Source organism: Molothrus ater, chromosome 19 (assembly GCF_012460135.2).
Source record: "Molothrus ater isolate BHLD 08-10-18 breed brown headed cowbird chromosome 19, BPBGC_Mater_1.1, whole genome shotgun sequence".
Lineage (NCBI taxonomy): Eukaryota > Metazoa > Chordata > Aves > Passeriformes > Icteridae > Molothrus > Molothrus ater.
Window position 1 is genome coordinate 8119773 of NC_050496.2, and position 19297 is coordinate 8139069.

The window sequence follows — 19297 nt, forward strand, 5'->3', positions numbered from 1 at the left end:
ACTTTGTATGATGTGAATTTTGCTTTCAGCATATTGCATTCTCTTCCCTTTTTATAGTCCCTTGCTATTAACCTTCTGAAATCTGACATTATGTGCCAGTTCCAAAGTTTTGGGGTGTGAAGGAAATCTTCCTGCAGATTTCAGTGGACCAGCACAAATGCCATGGAGAGAATTCTGTTCATTCCCCCTGTACAGTATCTCAGGGTGCTAAGAGCACAGAAAGTTCTGTAATTGCTGGGTTTAGGGCCACATGCTTAAGCTTTACAGTAAGACCAGCAGAGCCTAAATGCAAATCTTTTCATTAAGTAATACTCACATTAGAGAGACAAGATGTAATTTACCATTGCAGTTACTGGGGGCAGAACTTCCCTATTCACATGACTGCCTTCACCACTGGTTTTGAAAAGCAGAAGATTTGTGCTTGGCAAGGAGGCTGCAAGCTGACATTACACCAGTGCTGCATAACAAAATATGGTCCTGAGCTAAAATTTAAATGGGAATACATTAATGCTCTACAAAGTTGTCTGTATCAGCAGCCATGAAAATATGCAGAGGAAAGGAAAGCTTCAGGGCCTGATGCTGATCCAGTCCAGAGCATCAAAGGCTGGTGACACTCTTGGACATGTGTCTCTGTGTGATGACAGAGAGCACTTGCCACTTCCCCCACACACAGCGGCAGCCTGTAAAGGGGTGGCCAGCATTGTGCAGCTTCTCTGTGAAATCCCAGTAGACAGAAATATTTCTAGGTTTATTCATGATCAGGTGAGTGATGGACAATGACAGAAGCTGGTCTGGTTTCTGTATCATTTTCAAGGTAGTCAGCAATGTGGAGGTTCAAAAAGTTTGGAAACCACTAGGACAGAGAAATCACAAGGTTTGTTGTGTTGTTTGTTTGAAACTCTACCAGTCTGAAAACACCAAACACTTTGATACTTGTGAGTTCCAGCTGGTCCTTCCTGGCTGCTCACAGGAGCTCTGAGGACATTTTCCCCACACTGAGCAGTAAATGCAGCTGGCCCTGATGTCTGCAGTAGCACACAGCACACAGGACAGCCCCTCTGCGGCTGTCACACTGCCCACAGGCTATCAGGATACCAAATGTCTTCTCTTTCCAGCCTTTCATGGGGCTTACTCTGGCTGCTACACTAAATGTAAATAAACAGGTATTTATATCCCTGGCATAGTGAGCCCATTGGAAGGAATGCTTGAGTCCAAACTTGCACTAGAAACTGGATCTGTATATTTAGTGAGTGAGCAAACTGCTGGTGGCTATGAGTACGTACCCGGCCTCTGTGCCAGCAAGATGGGAGCATGTCTCCTGTGCAGACAGATCTCTTAATACCTTGATCCACCATTCCTTTGGGCCAGGAAACTGGTGCAATGAGCTTTTCTCATTATAATCAAAGTATGAAAATAGCCAAGTCTGGAATTAAAGAGCTCCTTTCTGATACACGCAGTTTCTTCCTATTTATGATGAGTTTGTTTTTTAAAATGAAGCCTGAGATTCTCATTAGCAACAAGTGAGTGAAAACAAAGTCTGTTGGAGGTTGAATGTGTGTGGGACAAACGCAGCAGGTTTTTGCCTCAGGAGTGCAGTGCTGAGCAGCCCATGGCTCCAGGGCAGGAACTGCCAGCGTTTGTTCAGGCCTCTGCTGGGAGCAGATCTCCAGAAGTGATTTTACTCTAAGCATGTTTCTCTGGCTCCAGGGCAAGATCTGGGAGTAGGAAGATGTTCATTCTCTGCTTTGCAGAACTGTAGGTGAGTTGTGGAGCCTCCTGATGTTGTCAGCAGTCGCAGAAGGAACATTGTGTGACCTTGGTGAGGGGCTGAGTGCCAGGACAGGCTGAGAGCAGCCCTTACTGCAGCACCAGAGCCCATTCATGGAGAGAAACAGCCATGGTCAAGTCAGACACTACAGGAGCTTCTCAGAGCTGCTTGTGAGCTCTTTGTTAATAATCATTGTGATTAATCACCCAGCTGGCACAAGGCAAAGAAACCTCAGTGTACAGGTTACAGCAGACTTAAAAACGACTCCTGCCTGCCGAGATGTAAAACTCCTCTAGAGCCGAGAAGTACCAGAGGCAACAAAATATTTTTAGACCCTCTCCTGCACCTTTTTGTTTCATTTCTGTTTATTTCCTTTGTTCACTAGACTGGAAAGACTGCAGTGGAAGAGAGCCTCGGCACAGGGGCCACACGGAGGCCCTGGAAAGGCTCCTCCAGCAGGTCCGAGCCGCGCACCAGCACCACAGCTGCAGAGGTGAGCAGGAGTGGCTCTGCTGGGCACTGGCCGGAGCCTCGCTGGTGCCTGTCATTTTTAGCAGTTTTCTAACTAGGTCATACCTTCTCGTTCATCAGGAAAAGAAAGATATTAATATTGGCCCATCTGGAATCACTTTAGCACACTATCTCGCTCTTAACCCTTGAAATTAGTTGGATGAAAAGGTCTGAAGGCTGCAACGTGCACACACACAGGCACAGGCTTTCTCTCTCCATACTCTACACACCTACTGATTTGTTTTTCCCCACAAATTAGTTTCACACGGGATTCCACTAAAATGTTTCAAGGAAGGCTTTATTATTTTTTCATATAAAGAAATACTTTAGACAGTTAACAACTGGTTTGGATCAAAAGGGAGGAATTGGCTGCCTCCAAATGGAAGATACTAAGTGGATGGCATGCCAATCCATAATGAAAAATACTTGCACAATGCAATGGGAAGATAAGATTGCTACATTTCAAAACAGAATGGATCAAAACTAGGAGAGAGTTCAAATCTCAGCCGATCTTCATTCATGAGAAACAGACTGTGTCTTGAATAGCTCAAGAGCCATAGCAACATCTTGGCATTCTTTTTAGAGCCTATATAAAAACTCCTGTTCTGTATGGGTTGTTGAAAAGTACTATTTATTTTCTTAAAATAAACTTCTAACTGGAATAAAAATTGCAAAGGGACTTACTTTAAACAGAAAAGTTAAACTATCATGAAGTTTTCATTTTTCTTCACCTAGTATGACTGATATGTCAAGTTGCATCAACCGATTTAAAATCATAGAAATATTTTGAGCTAAAATCATCTGGTTGAAATGAAAAGATGCAGCCTTTGTTCTTTACTTGCAAATTTGTAACCATCACACTGATCCATAGTCTGACACAACCCATTGTAACCATAGCAACTTAAACTATTCATCTATGATGCTTGGAAAGGAGATATTGCAACAAAATGTTGTTTCTCTAATTAAAATTCATGCAAACATTATCACTTGCAGGTGGTCTTGGTACTGAAAATAGAGATGATGTATTCTATCTCTTACATGGCTTTTTGTGCTATTAAAGAAGGGATTTTTGGTGATACAGTTTTTCCTTTCTGGAGTTAGTGCCTATCTCAGCTCTTTCAGGCCACCTTTCAAGTCAACAGGGACTAAGTGATGGAACATCTGAAAATATTCTTAGTACAAATTGTTTTACTGACATAGCAGCCCAGAACAAAAGCAGTTATAAACATCATGCAGAAAATACCTCCTTTTGACATTCTGACACCAGTGCCTGCTTCTTATAAAATTTCACTTCTCCTGAAATTAACCCCAGTCTCAAAACTGAGCAAAGATCACTTCATTGTTGATTCCCTAACACCTTTTCCTTGAATAATAAATTACAATACAGAAAATGTGTTTAGCTCAGAACATTTTCTTCTGTTCCTGAAAGGGTGTGGGACCTCACGTGGGGCAGTACCACACTGGAGTCAGGTTGAGCAACACCCTTGCCTCCAACCAAATAAAAATCTCATAATTGCTTGTAATGCTAGCATTACACAGTAGTATATTTTGGATAAATATGGTATCATCATAGGAGAACCTTTGGAACTTTCCTTAAATATATGATGATATCAATCTGTTTTATTTTACTCATTTGGTAAGAAATCAAAGCAAAGTTTGCAGGAAAAGTAAGAATTATGACATCACTTTGACTCAAATTTTATTCAGATATTTATCAACCTCAGTGGAATCTGAGGATTTTGATCAGGGATCTGAGATAAGCTTCTCAGAAAACCCCAAATAACAGCTTTCACTAAATGTAATACAGATGCTTGATTTCTATTCTTAATTTATGTATATTAGCATGATTGACTGACAGGGTGGAAGTCAGCCTGGCCCTGCTGTTTACACACAGGCTGAGGACCTGCCCAGGCATTTTTCTGTTCTTTGCCATGATTCCCTTTACCACATTCCAGTCAATGCCAATCTTGGGATCTCTGTTTGCCCCATCTGTTGTAGAGCTGTCAGTAAACAGCTGGACATTGTTTGAGGACTATCCTTGACTCTGCCTCCAGTGCTGATGAGCTGTGAGGGCAGAGCCAGGCTCTGCAGGAACCAGAGCTCAGTGGGAGCAGAGCTGGGATCAGTCCTGGTGCCCCACAGTGATTCCTGTGGGTTCAGTAGGAGCAGAGCTGGGATCAGTCCTGGTGCCCCACAATGATTCAGAGGGAGCAGAGCTGGGATCAGTCCTGGTGCCCCACAGTGATTCCTGTGGATTCAGTAGGAGCAGAGCTGGGATCAGTCCTGGTGCCCCACAGTGATTCCTGTGGATTCAGTGGGAGCAGAGTTGGGATCAGTTCTGGTGCCCCACAGTGATTCCTGTGGGTTCAGTAGGAGCAGAGCTGGGATCAGTACTGGTGCCCCACAGTGATTCCTGGGGGGAGCTCATGGGAGCAGAGCTGTGATCAGTCCTGGTGCCCCACAGTGATTCCTGTGGGCTCAGTGGGAGCAGAGCTGGGATCAGTCCTGGTGCCCCACAGTGATTCCTGGGGGGAGCTCAGTGGGAGCAGAGCTGGGATCAGTCCTGGTGCCCCACAGTGATTCAGTGGGAACAGAGATGGGATCCATATTGGTGCCCAGGCACCCCCAGTGCCCCACAGTGATTCCTGTCCCACTCGTGCTCCTCGGGCTGGCTCTGAGGGCCCGACAAGTGACAGGAAGGTGGAAAAAACTGAGAGTCATCAATCTGAATGGTCTGAGACTATCTGAACAATGCAGGCAAAAGCCTCAGAAGTCAGAGGAGCTGGAGGACGAGGCTGTGTGCTGCTGCTCCTGTGGGATCTGGGAGGGGACATTGCCCACATTCCAGGCAGATCTTTGCCCAAGTCTGTTCATTCAGACTCTGCCTTTTGCCCTGTGCTCTGCATTGCAGGCGCTGGAGAAAACAAGCTTACAAAAATACCAGGAAGAATACACTGGAATGTACAGTGAGTTTAAGAGCTTTTGGAATTAGATCAGCTGTTGCTTTTGAACCTGCTCTGTGATATGATGAAATCTCCTAAGGAATTACTTAGGAAGCTTTGCTTTCATATGTTTAATCTTCTGGAAAACCCTGATGATTACAAACAACAGTCATCCATTTGTCTTCATAATTCCATGCTACAGACTATCATAACTGAGTTAGAACAATTGTATGTCCTGGCAACACTTCAAATATATTTTTAAGTATTTTTTTTTCTTTTAGATCTTTCTTTCTAAACAATTCAGAGTGGATTAAGTAATTGTGTGACGCTTCATTAAGAAAGGAACCAAACTCTTCAGTAGAATTCTTACCAGATATTTTCCTTCTGAAATTCAGTTGAAATGTATTTTACTAGACAAGTCAGAGGTGAAATAAAAATGTTCTCACTTTAATTTGATTCACAAGCAAAGTACATAGTTTAATTGCATTTAGCAAAGAGAAGGATCTCTGATTCCACAAGGCATTTAAGATGTTTATATTATATTTTTTGTGAGAATATACAAAAGTAGACTTGAAAACCAAGCTATAGACTGAGAAGTTCAGGTTGAGAATTTAAGAAGAGACCCCAAATGCACACAAGCTTGAAGGGATGGTTCTTATTCTTCTAATAGGTTGCTTTTAAGTATGGATTGTAGTTACATAAAAAACTGCAAAGAAATCTTTATACACCCTCTACCTTCAAAGAGAATGCCTTCCAATGTCATAAATACACCTTTTTACTTAATTGTTGCCTATTTCAGATCAGGTTTCAATGCTTCTGATCTAAATCTAATCACTGGAAATTCTCCCATCTTGGCTGCTATGTGCTCACTCCCAGGCTTCTATTAAAAGAGCTCACAGCTCAGTTTCTGTATCATTTGTTAATATAAACTTACTGTGTTGCTACTGGTGCTTTTCTATGAAGGTTACTCTATGTTATTTATTAGTTAATTAAGTAACAGACAAAGTTCCATTTCCTGCAGATCCAAATTATCCTCTAATCTCAGCTCCATGTTTTCTGGCTTCTAGACACACAATACTGTAAAATAAAAGCAAACAGCAATATAGGAGAGTTTACCATCTCCATCTAGTTTTACATTAATTCTTTTGCTGTTGGCTTCTGCAAAGCTGTGGACTAAACCCAAACCACTAAATAGACCAATAACATATATTTCACTTGTAATGTGCCCTCTTATTTTAATGCTGCAGTCTCTTGGTGTTTTATACAAAATTATGTTGCTTTGCCTTCAGTAATTTCCTCCTCCATTCCCTCTGTATAGATGGAGGGAGTACAGAAGAAAATAATTAGAATGAAATTTATATTCCTAAATTGATCTTAACCTTGGAAGAATGAAACAGTAAGAAAGGAGTTTTTATGTAGCATTTGGTTTACATTACTGCAATACACTGAAAAAAGTTCACAGTAAAATAGCCATTATCTGAGGAGATATGGATAGAAAAACAAATTAATATTTTTGAAAGAGAAGAAAACAAAGGAGTAGTCATGGATTTGGATGAGTCTGTTTAAGCTGAAGAGTGAATTGGAGAATGTGCCATGGAGAACAAGTTTGCACTGGGAAGACAATGGATGTGATGATCTAATAAGTCTCATACATCTGAACTGTATGATTTCACCCCCAACAGAACCTTGTTCTCTTCGTACTCCCTGTTCCACAGAGCAGTAATTATTGCTAACAATGTGTCTGCTTGCTGGGGCTTTCAATGTGCCAATCGTGGTGCAAAGTTATTCAGCATTTAAAATATGCTGAGCACTTCCACAGATGGGCTTGTGAAAACAGCAAATTTAGATGTTCTTCAAATATTCAAAATTAGAACTCACCAGGGAGACACAGGCAGACCCCTCCTATTCTGCACCAGAGGTAAGTGGGAAGTACTCTGAGAACACCTGGGCAGATGATCTGCAGCTTTCAGCAAGTGGCTCTTTATGAGCCATGGGTTTTTTCCCTCTGGAGAAGGGTGTCCCTCAAAATGATTCACACTTCAGTCTGGATGGGGATCCATGCTTCATCCAAATAAACAGATCCTGGAAAAGTGAGATGCACTTTCACAGTGACATTTTTTGTTTTGTCTTTCTTTTCATATCACAGCAAATATCTGAATAATTAACTCCATTTTTCAAAGTATTTCTGCTGTTTCTCTTGTAACAACATTAAACAGCACAGACATTGCAAAAACCAAAACCAAACCCAAACCATGTTAAATGCCCATTGCTTTCAAATCCAGGTATGAACAGCAACTGCCTGTACATTATAAAGTCCTGCATGTCCCTGATTGCCACCTCTTGGTGTCCCCTCCAAACCTGCTCACAGGCACACAGGGGTTCACAGCTGTTACACAGAACTCAGGGCTTTCAATGCCCATGGGAAGATATTTCCTTAGCTTACAAGGCCATGCATGAGAGAAGACATTTAGTCAAATTCATCAAAGTGAAAAGAATGCAATGTATAAAAATTTAACAATATTTTTCTTAGAACATTGGGACAATTTTATAAAATTCTTCTATTGGAGAGCTGGTTCAGAGGTGCTGGCAGGCACACAATAGGTCTCAGCTTTGACATGAAGTGAACAAAAGAATTTAACACCTCTTCCTTGGACTCCAGATTACTAGGGAGCAAAGGTAGCTGTGGAAGCTCTGAGGCAATAATGAGTGGAAGTTGTTGTGATGGAGAAAAAAGATCCAAGCAACAGCAGATGCATTTAATGGGATATAGAGAAAGATGAGGGTTAATCTGGTCTCCTCAAAGCTTTTCCTTAGGTTTCACTGGTGATGCTGGGATGTCAGTGTCAGCCAGTGCATCAGTTATTCACTTAGAAGCTTAAGCTACATGTGGTAAGAAATTTAGAAATTACAACACCCTAAAATGTTGACTGATGATTCAAATTCCTTCTTCGGTTTTTGAGACCACTTGTAAAATTCCCATCCTCTCTGAGCATTAAGAGTATGTAGGGCTGGTTCAAGCTTGCCTCAGAGCCAAACAGCTTTATCTTGTCTGAATTTGCAGCAAGTAAGGAAATTGTCTGCTGCTGTGTATCACTAAGTTAATGAAAACACCATCAAAGGGTTGCATTTGAGCATCTTTCTAAATGTTGTCTTTTGAAAGGAATGTAATGGGCACTGACTGAAATTTAGTACTGTGGTTCAAGAAACAAAGGTTTTTTATGAGACACTAACTGAAATTTAAGAGCTGGGTTGGGTTTGCTTCTTTTTCCCATTTCAGAAAGTTCTAAATTACAAAATGCTGGTCGCAAGCAATCGGTTTCCAGAAGCCTGAAGCACCTTTTCCAATCATCAAACAAGTTTGTGAAGACTCTGAAACGGTTTGTCATTCCTTCTCTGTTCCAGGCATTCTGAATTTTGGCAGTTGTGCTCTGTATTAGAGAAAAGAACCTTAGAAATATGTGTGAATATGCCACTACTGATGAGACAGCAATTGGTCAGAATGAACTGATAAAATCACAGATGTGTAAGACTGGTGCAGCTGACAGGAAAATAATGCTCCAGCTCCTACTGAAATCAATAGAATGTTTTCCTTGTTACTTTTGGAAGTGGATTCAAATTGTTACAGAGTGAAATATTCTGTGTAAACCCAAAGTGCAGCTACTGAGCTGTTTGAAAGCATTACCTCTGGTTCTGCTCATTAATGAAACTACAACATTTATTCATTCATAATATAAAGCACAGAGCTCAGATAACACTTGAATAGTCCAGGCAACAAGCTACACACGTAGAACTCTGACATCCTCAGCTGGGTTTGCAACCCACTGCGACCCATCTCTCAGCCCTAATTATTTGTTTTAGCAAATGGAAGTTGCTTATGCTAGATTATTTCTTCTTCCATTGCCAAGAGTGTTCAATTCGCATTTTCTTCTTTGTATTTTGATAATATTTTGATTCTTTCAGAAGAGCTCTCCAGAGTCTTTAAATTCCCTGCAGTAACTACTTAACATATGTAACTAATTGTGAGGGTAAATATTGAAAGCAATGATCTCTATAAACAGGTTTGCAGATATGTTGGCCAAATTACACTCAATTATACCAATGTAAATCCATAATAACCCAACTGAGTTACTTCAGATTTGCTCTGAAGTAAAGGAGTGCAGAACTAAGCACATTAATGATAAGTTTTAGTAAAATTTCTGATTTCTAAAGGGCATAAGGCCTCCATTGTGTACTGTGTACTCTGTTAAAATTCTCACTGAAACTGATGTCAGTGGCTTGCACAGATGCATAATCTCTTAGATTCATGTAGTCTCACATCATCTAAAGTGATAAACTTCCCAAATATTTTTCAGAATTTACTGACTGAAGATGCATGATCTTATATTACACAGAAGTTTAGACAAGATGTTTCACTTTGTCTCCTTAGAACTTGACATCTATGATTCTTTGACTAATTTTGGCATGAATGTGAATAGACATGAAAGGTTTTTGATAGTGTTTCCTTCTCTCTTTAGGGGACTCTACTTATCTGTTATACTTTTTTACAAAGACAATTTGTTAGTAACCAATGAAGATCAAATCCCGATTGTGGAAATCGATGACTCTCACAGTAGTTCAGTTATGCAGGATTTCCTGTGGTTCACAAAGGTAATGGGAGTCTAATTTCATCTACTGCTTCTGCAAATGTGTTGCTAGCAATGCATAGGCCTTAGCTCATCACTCTGAATGTATGAAATGATGTCAGTAAAAAGCTGAATGATGAAATGCTCTATCACTCATGTTAAAGGCAATTTTCACAAACCAGTCATGTGGATTAAATCCTGACTGGGCCACTGACAGTGATACAATTAATTCTTAAGGTATGATCCTAGATGAGTGATTGCTATGTGGGTACTTACAGGTTTTATGGACATTTAGAGCAAGAACCTAAAGAAATAACCAGGAGTTTTAAATTTGATATTGTGGTTGTACCATCACTCAAGTTGTCTCACACTACTTTTTTTATACCACTAAGATCAGTAAATCAGTTTTGCACAGCAGTCCAAAATCAATTGAAACAGGTTCATGTTTACAGAATGCCTCCTGCGTGAGTCAGTATCTGTGCCATGTTTATCCAGTCAGCTGATTCCCGTCTGCAGAAACACAAAATGTGAAATATCTACTGATTTTTCAAGTCCAAATTGCATTTTAGTATCACTTCTGCTTTTGCAAATGCTGAGAACAAGAACTGGTTGAAGTGGATGTGTTTTTGCAGCTGTCGTGCATGTGGGATGACATCAGGTGGCTGAGGCAGAACATGGCAGTGTCTGTGTCCTCATCCACAGCACTCCAGGCCAGGCAGAAGATGCTTTCAGCAGCAGCCCAGCTACAGGTGGGTCCCAAGGCATATTTCTGGCTGTTAGCTCAGTGACTTTCTGCTCTGCAAAGGACAGAGCTGCCAGCTGTCCCTAGAACTGTTCTTTGGAGCAGCAATCTCATCTCCAGAGAAATGAGGCACTGAGTCTCTCCTGCCAGGAAGGAAGGAGTTATAATAGAAGTAAAGAGCACGAATAACAAAGGAAAGAAACAATAGGAAAAAAGAACAAAAGAATTAGAAAAAGAAACAAACAGGTATGAACCAGTAAATAATGACTAGGCAGAGAAGCCTGTGAGTTTGCAGATTGAGAATTCAAAGTTTTAATCCTAATATCTGCTGCTTGACAGCCTCTTATAGGCCTATTCATTATTAATTATTAATCTCTTAATTAAGCATTTAAAGAATGTTCTGTTCCAGCCCCTGCAACAGATACAACCTGAGTGTTACTGAACAGGTCACTTAAATCCTTCTGTGTCTCAGTTCACTACCTGTTATGCAAATAGAAATTACACTTTCTCCAGCAGAACATTTCTACCTTTATTGCAAAGCTTTGAAGTTGGGTTAAGTTGGGTTTCACGACAACATGAAATCTCTAGATGGCAGGCAGACACTTTCATTAAAATAGTTACTTTTGTGGGAAAATACATTTTCAAAAAGCTGTATGCTTTTTGTTATGGAAAAAGTATTTCCAGGCCTCACTTTCTGTTGTTGAAGCCACCAGAACTTTCCAAAAAATCAGTGGTGCACTGCTGGCATTACTGCAGATGCTCACTGCTGGACACTGCAGGCCACACGTCCCCCCAGGCTGCGTCACAAGGACCTGGTGTGCAGCCCCCCCTCACTGTGGGACCACTGCTGACAATATGCATGGGGGGTCTGTTCTACCCCTTTTGTGAGCATGCTGGGCAGGAGAGCAGCCTTCCTGGGCAGCCACCTGTCTGGACTGATTTCCCCAATGTGCCCCAAAACCCAGCCCGCTGCACATTACTGGGGGAACACCTGTGTAAGGCAGCAGCTGCTTGTCAGTCCTTTGAGCTGTCACTAGAGGAAGTTTTAACTGTATCTGCTGAATGTTCCCCCTCTGGGGTTGGCTCAGCTCAGGTGGCACACATTTGGTTAGTTCAGCTCCATTCCCCCTGTGCAGATCCCCTTGAACAAAAATCTGCCCTGGGAGATACCCAACATCCCCAGGGTATCGTGGTCTTATTGTCTACCAGAGAGGCAAAGTGCAGAGCTTGAAACAGAGAGACACAGCAAATATGCCCATGTGGGGCCCCTGCTGAAGTTGTGCCAAATTTATTGCCCTCAATGTCTGTTCTGTTGGCTTGGTCCCTGAGGAGCACAGGGATTGCCACCCAGCTGCCAACAGTGTGTGGCCTCATGGGATCCACCAGTGGAAGGATCTCAATAAAGTTTATATGGTTGAATACTTTTATTGAGGCAGTTAATAGACTGACTCTGCAGGAATTTAGGACAGAATGGAAAAGATCAGTGATGACACAGCTGCTCAGGGACTAGATCAGTAGACTGAGACACAATAGGGACTGCAACTTTGCCTGTTGTTACCACCAGACAACTAAAGCAAACAAAGCACAAGTGATGGTGTAACCAGCTAAGCAGACACAAAACTTTTTTAGGGCATGAATCAGTCCCATATTGATATTAGTAGGTCCCCCATTCCCTGTGCTAGAATGTCATTCACAACACAGCAATAATAAAGAACTGTTTGTTTTCATCTGGGCACATTCATGTGCTGCAGTGATTAATATGACAATTAGATGGCTAAGAACTACTGCCAGGATCTGCCCCAGCTGGAGACATGGGGATTAGCATAAAATGTACACTCAAGACACCCCGAGTCAGTCAGAAAAGGAGACAAACCCCAAAAGGTAGAACAGTTAAACAAGGCAGAGGAGATGGGCTATAGAGACCCCAACAGTCTGCCCTGGGAAGAGATGCACAAAGCTGAAATAGACACCTACTGCCCAAACCCAGGCACTGTGCTGACTACTGAGAGTTTATAAACAATTTAATAATATTGAAGTTGATAAGTAAATACTGCCTGCTAACTGCAGATAATTAATTTCAGTATAATCTATCAGTTTACAATGTCATTAAGTTAATGTACATCACTTCCCCAAAGATACAATGTGCTTCATTGTGAATACAAGTTTTCTTTTTACACTACCCTTCTCCCTATCCAGCTTACTGTAGATCTGTTGAAAAATCACAAAGTAATGAGCATATTTTAAATGTTATGCATTTTTCTTTACAACATCTGGGAATCTCTTCAGTGGCTGGTCACTGGATTGAGTGTGTTTGCACCTATAAGCAGATGCCTTACTGTGTGAGGAAAGGGATTTTAACCAAAATATGTATTTTATGTGGAGTCTTTTAAAATTACTTTTCTTTAATCCTCACATATTTTCCTGGAGAGCTTTGCCTTGGTAGTTTTGTGAGTTTCTGCCTGTTTTGTCTAGCACATTCTTGGTATCTGAAGTAAAAGGATTTGTGTCTCTTCAAATCCTGTGCTTCACAAGCACACTCCACAGTTTAGCTCCAGAATTATTTACATTCAGCACAAACATGAGGGTCTCTTGCTTTTGTTGCTGAAAATAATCTGAATAATTTTAAAATGGAGACCAGAGAATGGAGATTACAGTTAATGAACATAGCAAAAAATATTTAAAGTGTCTGTTATGAGTGATTAGGGGAAAAAGGAAGAATTTTATATGATCTCTGACATTTGGTCGTGGGAAGGTTCAGATAAGCACCCAGCTCTTAAGCAAGTTCAAATCAAAGGAATCACCAGCAGACCAACAAGTGCTTTCAAAAATAGCATCCTTCATCTTTACATGACTGGGCAAAACTAGGAAGTTTGGCCCAAATAAGTGAATTTCTTTGCAGTAAATAGGTGAAGTAATTTGCCTTTTACAAAGACATTGGGTCATAATAGTCTTTCTGAAGTTCTTCATTAAACATTGGAGTAAACCCTGCTGGACCAAATGCATCAGAGGATCCACAACTCAATCCACAAAGACAACCTAAGGGAAAACATTTCCTTTTGTCACTAAACGGTATGACTGTAAGGCAAGGGTTTGAGAAACACAGTGTCTCATTTTTAGTGAAGCCAGTAGGAGTGATGTCAATGAGCACAAAGTTATGTTTCAAATTATACTCTCCTGACATGTGATAAATAACTTTCATTTTGTATTTGTTTTCTAGAATTTGCTGGGAACTCACAATTTAGGCAGAGTTTTTTACGAGCCAATCAAGGATCGCCATGGCAATATGCTGATAGTTATTGTGAGAGAAGTGGAGAGTCTGTACTCATTTTTTAATGGCAAATGGATGCAGGTATCCAAACTACAAAGCCAGAGGAAATCCCTCTCAACTCCAGAGGAGCCAACAGCATTAGACATCTTGCTTATAACAATCCAGGTAGTGCTTTGCTTCTCTTACTGTGTGTTATTTGCTTTTGTAAAGCCTGTGCCAGAGCCCTGATTTTTGGAAGCGTTTTGTAGACTTTTAGGCCTTAGTCCAGTGCCCAATAAAATTAATGGCAAGGCTCCCATTGAGAGCAAAGACTTATATGACTTCCAGTGGATCTGGGATCAGATCCTTAATATGCAAAATATCCATGAGATTCTAAAGAAATTACTTCTAAGTCCTAGCAGAGAATAGTAGTTTCTATCAATTTTGGGAAACCAGGCTATGGAATTTTGTAGCAAGGGATATAAAAAAGCTTTAAAATTCTCTGAGATGTTCTTAAGCACCTATACAGACACTTAGAATTTCTACACTCTGTAAGATTTTTCCATCCAACCTTGAAAACTAAATCTAGGTTTTGAACTTTACTGTTCTACTTAATAAGCTTGTTCTGTGGGGTTCAGGGTTCCTTGGAGCCTGGTATAGCCACTAAGGAATCCTTTACTGACCATAACCCTCCTTTAATTTCTGCATCACATCCTCCTAGACTTGCAGTTAGAGAAATGCCAAGGTAAGGACTGATCTCAGAAGCTGCTTGGCACACGCAGCTCAGTTACCATCCCTGAGTGGGGGTTTAGCCCTTCAAGAATTCTCTCTGAACACACATTAAACAGAGACAGTTCATGTTAAGATTAATACATGTTTTCTGTAGGTAACAGCAGCCAATCTCCCTAAAACTGTTGCACAATTACCCAAAATACAAGACAAATCATTCTTAGTCCCTTCTTTAGCACTGTCCATGAGATGATGGCTGCTGGGGTTAATTTTTGAATTAGAGGCACTTTCTGGGGCACAGACTCTGCTTTTCATACTGGGAAGTGACAGGTAATCAAAATATATGTTACCAGGTTTTAGGAATGTTAAAAAATTTCCAAAAGACAATAAAACTTACCTGATCTATGCTAGATTTAATGTATTACAATGTGTTAAAGGTGCAGAAAATTGTCAATCTGGGCAAAAGTTTTATATTAGGAAAAGCAAACTAAAGTCCTGATCAGATTTCCACAGAGATCCTAGTGGAAAAAATGTTCCCCTAATGGTTTACACATTCCTATCTAATGCCCACCCTTTCTTCTATTACTTGTTTAATCATCGAGTGGGTATTTTGTTCATGAAGTGCTTGTGAAAATGAGGGTCTAATTGCACTGGTCAGAGCCAAGCATAGCACTGGCAGATAATTTGATGGTTCCAAGAGTAAAGGCATAGGGCCAGGTGTCTTAATCCTCACCCACTGCAGAAGCACACATTTCTCAGGATGGATGGCAGCAGACATCATTTTTCAGGTAGTTTTGGAGAACTGCTATACATAGCTCCAAAAATGTCTCGTGGCCTCAGCAAATTCTCCATCAATACTAATTTCTTCTAAGCACTATTTGTTGATAAAGATATTTGTTCAGAAAACGCTGCCACTTGTTCAGTTTTGCAAACTACCAACCCCCATGCTGACAGAGATCTTCCTGTTGACAGCAGGTGATACAGAGCAGGTTTTGGAGAGATGTGGGCTGGGATGTCCTTGGGGACAGTCCTGGCTCCTGCAGCCCCTCTCTCCCAGCTCTCCCCCAATGCTGTTCTGCTCCCTCTGTGCAGTCACCAACCAAACCCAAACCAGGGAACTGCTCAGCTGAAAAACAACTGCTCCTTTTCCCAAGTTGTTTTCCAGAGGAATCAGTTCCCTGACCTGGCTCACCACTGAAATGATCAGACAGGAGGCAGAGGTGGGGGTTATTTAAGCCAGTTTAAACACCACGGTTGCAGAAGATTGAAACCTCAGGTTGTCAGAGCCAATTCCTGCATGACACAGAGACCTTAGAGATCCTGTGTATGGCTTTAAGTGAGAAGTTGTCCAAGTGTACCCGAGCTACCAGAGATTATTCATATGCTTAAGCATGTGCTTAAATGCTTTTTGAATTGGGAACGACGGCTGTAAAAACATTTGTTGCTTTTTGCTCCCAAACTCTTTTGCTTATGTGGAAAAAAAAGAGGAGATTTTTATGTAGGACTTTTCCCTTAAACCAGGACATACTTTCCTATCACAAACGAAGTCAGCAGCGCCTCCCTCCTGGCTTGTACCTGGGTTACCTGAAACTCTGCAGCTCTGTGGATCAGATCAAAGTGCTCGTGCTGCAGAAGCTGCCCAATGTCCTGTGTCACGTCAAAATCCGAGACAACAGCAACGTCTCCAAGTAAGTGAATATAGAGATTTACTTACACACAGAGAGAGAGAACAGTTGGTTTAAGTTTGAAACAATTGATCAAATGCTAATGCCAAGGCAATTCTGCCATTGCAAAATTGTAGGTGGCAGCATGGTTTGGCTCTGGTGTGTGGCAGAAGGCTTTGGCTCCAGCCTGTGCCAACCCAGAGAGCCCTGCTGAGCTGAACAGGTGCACCTGAGTTTCCCCAGCACTCTGAGAACCTGTCCAGAGCACATGGATAGGGGCCCATTGGTTGCTAAGGATGGTATTCCATGGTTATTCCAGTCCTGCACAGGGGTAATGACCTGTTCAGAAGATCATAGCCTGCAGCCCTGACTCAGCCTTCAGTGGATTCAGTGCCACCCTTTCCGTGGATTTTCACTGACTGTGGAGTGTTGGTGTGGGGAATTTTTCTGTTTATTCTGTTGTGTGATATCTGGTTTTTTCACTCTAAACCACAGCAAACACACAGCAATTGAAAACCATATTTATAAATGCAACCAGCCAGCAAACTTCTGTGCTTTAGAAAAGCCATTCTCCCCTTGTCCACTGCTTCCCTTGTCCATTGGCAAGGGCCCTGTTTGTACTGCCTGGTCCTTGCCCAGTGGAAAACACATTTTATTGACCTTTTTCTGGAGCTTTTTAATCTTGTGTCATTTCAGCAACCAGCTGAGAATTTAGCATGAGGAAAAAGGAACTGGATATTTACATAGACAATGAGGATATCCAGAATGTAGTAGTGAATACTAACAACAATGTTGGAAGGAAAAGAAAGGCTAAGGCTTCAGAGTTTATAGCAATCCTTGACTCTTGAAGTTTCAGATCAGATTTTTATTTAGGAACAGATTATACCACAACTATTACTTGTCTTGTAGTGGGGTTTCCTGTACATTCTTTTTTTTTTTTTTTTTAATATTTGATGCTGGCTGCTATTCAAGACTGAATACTAGGCAGGGTGAATTAGGGATTGGATCCAGAACTATGATTCCCATGTTTATCAGGTCTCAAATAGAGACACATGGAGGAAAGCAGGAAGTTCTGTGGTTGCAGTCAGTAGAAGATAGTCCTTCACAGAGATCACACTTCCTGCTAATTGTAGCAATTTCAAATGCATGTATTTTAAAATATTGTGGTAGATAGGGAATGCAGAATGTGAAAGAGAAAACCTGGAGTGAGAAGCCTTACTGAAATATTTCAAAGGCAGTTGGACTTCCAGAGGAATGTTCAGCCTGATGTACATGTGCTAGAAAAATAAAACTTTTCAAAGTTCAATCACGATTGCACAAGTTTAGAATGTTTTGGTATATGAGGATTAAACTATCAACAGATCCCAAATGCACATACACTGAATTCCTGCTTGTGCATTGAACTGTTGTTATATTTCTAATTTTAACTTGACTCAACATACAGAGATGAGTGGGAATGGATCCAAACACTTTCTGGCTCAGAATCTGTGGAAAGTATGGATCATACTTCAGACTGCCCTACTCAATTGTTCTTGTATGAGCTCCAGACAGCAGTGAAAGCTCTCCTCAAACAGATCAATCTACCTCTGCATCAGGTATTTGCCTTTGTGGGATTTATCACCTTTTTAAAACCCCATTCTTAAGAACACAACAAAAAGCTACAAAACTCTCACTGAAAAGTAGGGATTCAATGTCAGGGTTGCAAGAAAAGCAAAGCAGAGAAGTTTTGTATTCCATTGTTCTGAGGGGGAACATCTTCAGTAAAACAGTTCTTGTCCTGGACATGCGAACAGGCAAGGATTAAGAGGCAAATTTCAACTGCCTGCTATTTTCTTCATCTTTTAGCTTATTTGTGCAACTTCAGGCAGGTCCAAATAGGCACTTTTGCATGAAAGTTGTAGATTTGAGCACCTTTATAAAGCTGACAAAGAAAAAGAGGCGTTTTTGTAGGCAAGCACAGCAAGTGACAGTTTTCTGGGAGGCTTGAGTGAGGCTGTAGGAAAGGCCCAGTAAAGACACAGCATTTTGCTGTTCTTTTGCACACAGATGAATGTACCCCTTCTAAAACACAAAGTCCCAGACCTCCAGATTTCTGTGGGTGAGGAGAGGTGTCTGGCTTCTGGCTTTACATTTAGGTACAAGAAATGCATATGTGAATAAATAAAGTCGGGGAGAATAATCTATGATGTGAAAGATCCATGAAAAAATAAGCTAAGAAGTTTGTTTCTTGTTTACATGAATTCCATTTTATTTTGGTCTGCAAAGGTAAAGAGGTCTTAAAGCAGAAGTAAATCATCTTTATATTCACTTCAAGGTCTGTTTGTCCAGCTAGAAAGATGTGGTCTTAAAATAAATTAACCTGGGTTCTACATTTCTTGATTTTGAAAGGTTTAGGCTTTGCTTTTAAAAAGGAATCCATCAGTGCTTCACCTTCTGGCTAGGGAAGAGCCAAGTAAGACTCAAGTAAATCCAAAATTAAGACAGATGGTGTGCTGCCTTGTGGTCAGTCACTCTAATTCAATAGGGCTCTGTACAGGTCTCTATATTACTGCATTTGCTTGGAGGTTATACCTTTTGTGCAACTTTTTTTTCTTCTTTTAGAGTTAGGGACTAAAATATTGAAATCACTGTGCAATATGTTTCTGAGGCTGCAGCTCAGCCAAGCATCTGAGCTCATCCATTGTGCCTTAGAGATGGATATCAACATGACCTTGCAGTTCAACACAGATGCAAATGGTCTGATGGCTCAGCACCAAACTTTTATGTTAATGAATTTCATTTTTAATTCCACGGATTTATTTATGTATTTTTATTATTTTTGTGGTAACTAGGAGCAGGGACAGTGGCACTGGGGCATAGCCAGGGCAGAAGGCAGTGCTGCACACAGCAGCTCTGAGCAGCCTCAGGCCACTTCTGCCTGGGCCATTTTCTCTTGCTGCAGCACTTGTTAAACCTTTTCAGTGCTGTGTTGAGGGAGAGCTGCATATTTCTCTTAACCAACCCTAAATTGAATCTTAAAGGTTTTTAATTGAATCCATTTTCATGTTTTCACATAATTATGCAATCATAATCT

General features: G+C 41.0%; 1 protein-coding gene across 1 annotated transcript in view; it reads left to right on the plus strand.

Annotated features, from left to right (window-relative positions):
* Positions 1-19297, plus strand: part of ANKFN1 (ankyrin repeat and fibronectin type III domain containing 1) — a 111394-nt gene that overhangs the window by 74493 nt on the left and 17604 nt on the right. The window contains exons 9-15 of the mRNA XM_036394723.2: positions 2154-2261; positions 8498-8597; positions 9735-9867; positions 10475-10591; positions 13802-14017; positions 16082-16248; positions 17669-17819. Coding sequence (XP_036250616.1) covers positions 2154-2261; positions 8498-8597; positions 9735-9867; positions 10475-10591; positions 13802-14017; positions 16082-16248; positions 17669-17819 — 992 coding nt within the window. The remainder of the gene's footprint in view (positions 1-2153; positions 2262-8497; positions 8598-9734; positions 9868-10474; positions 10592-13801; positions 14018-16081; positions 16249-17668; positions 17820-19297) is intronic.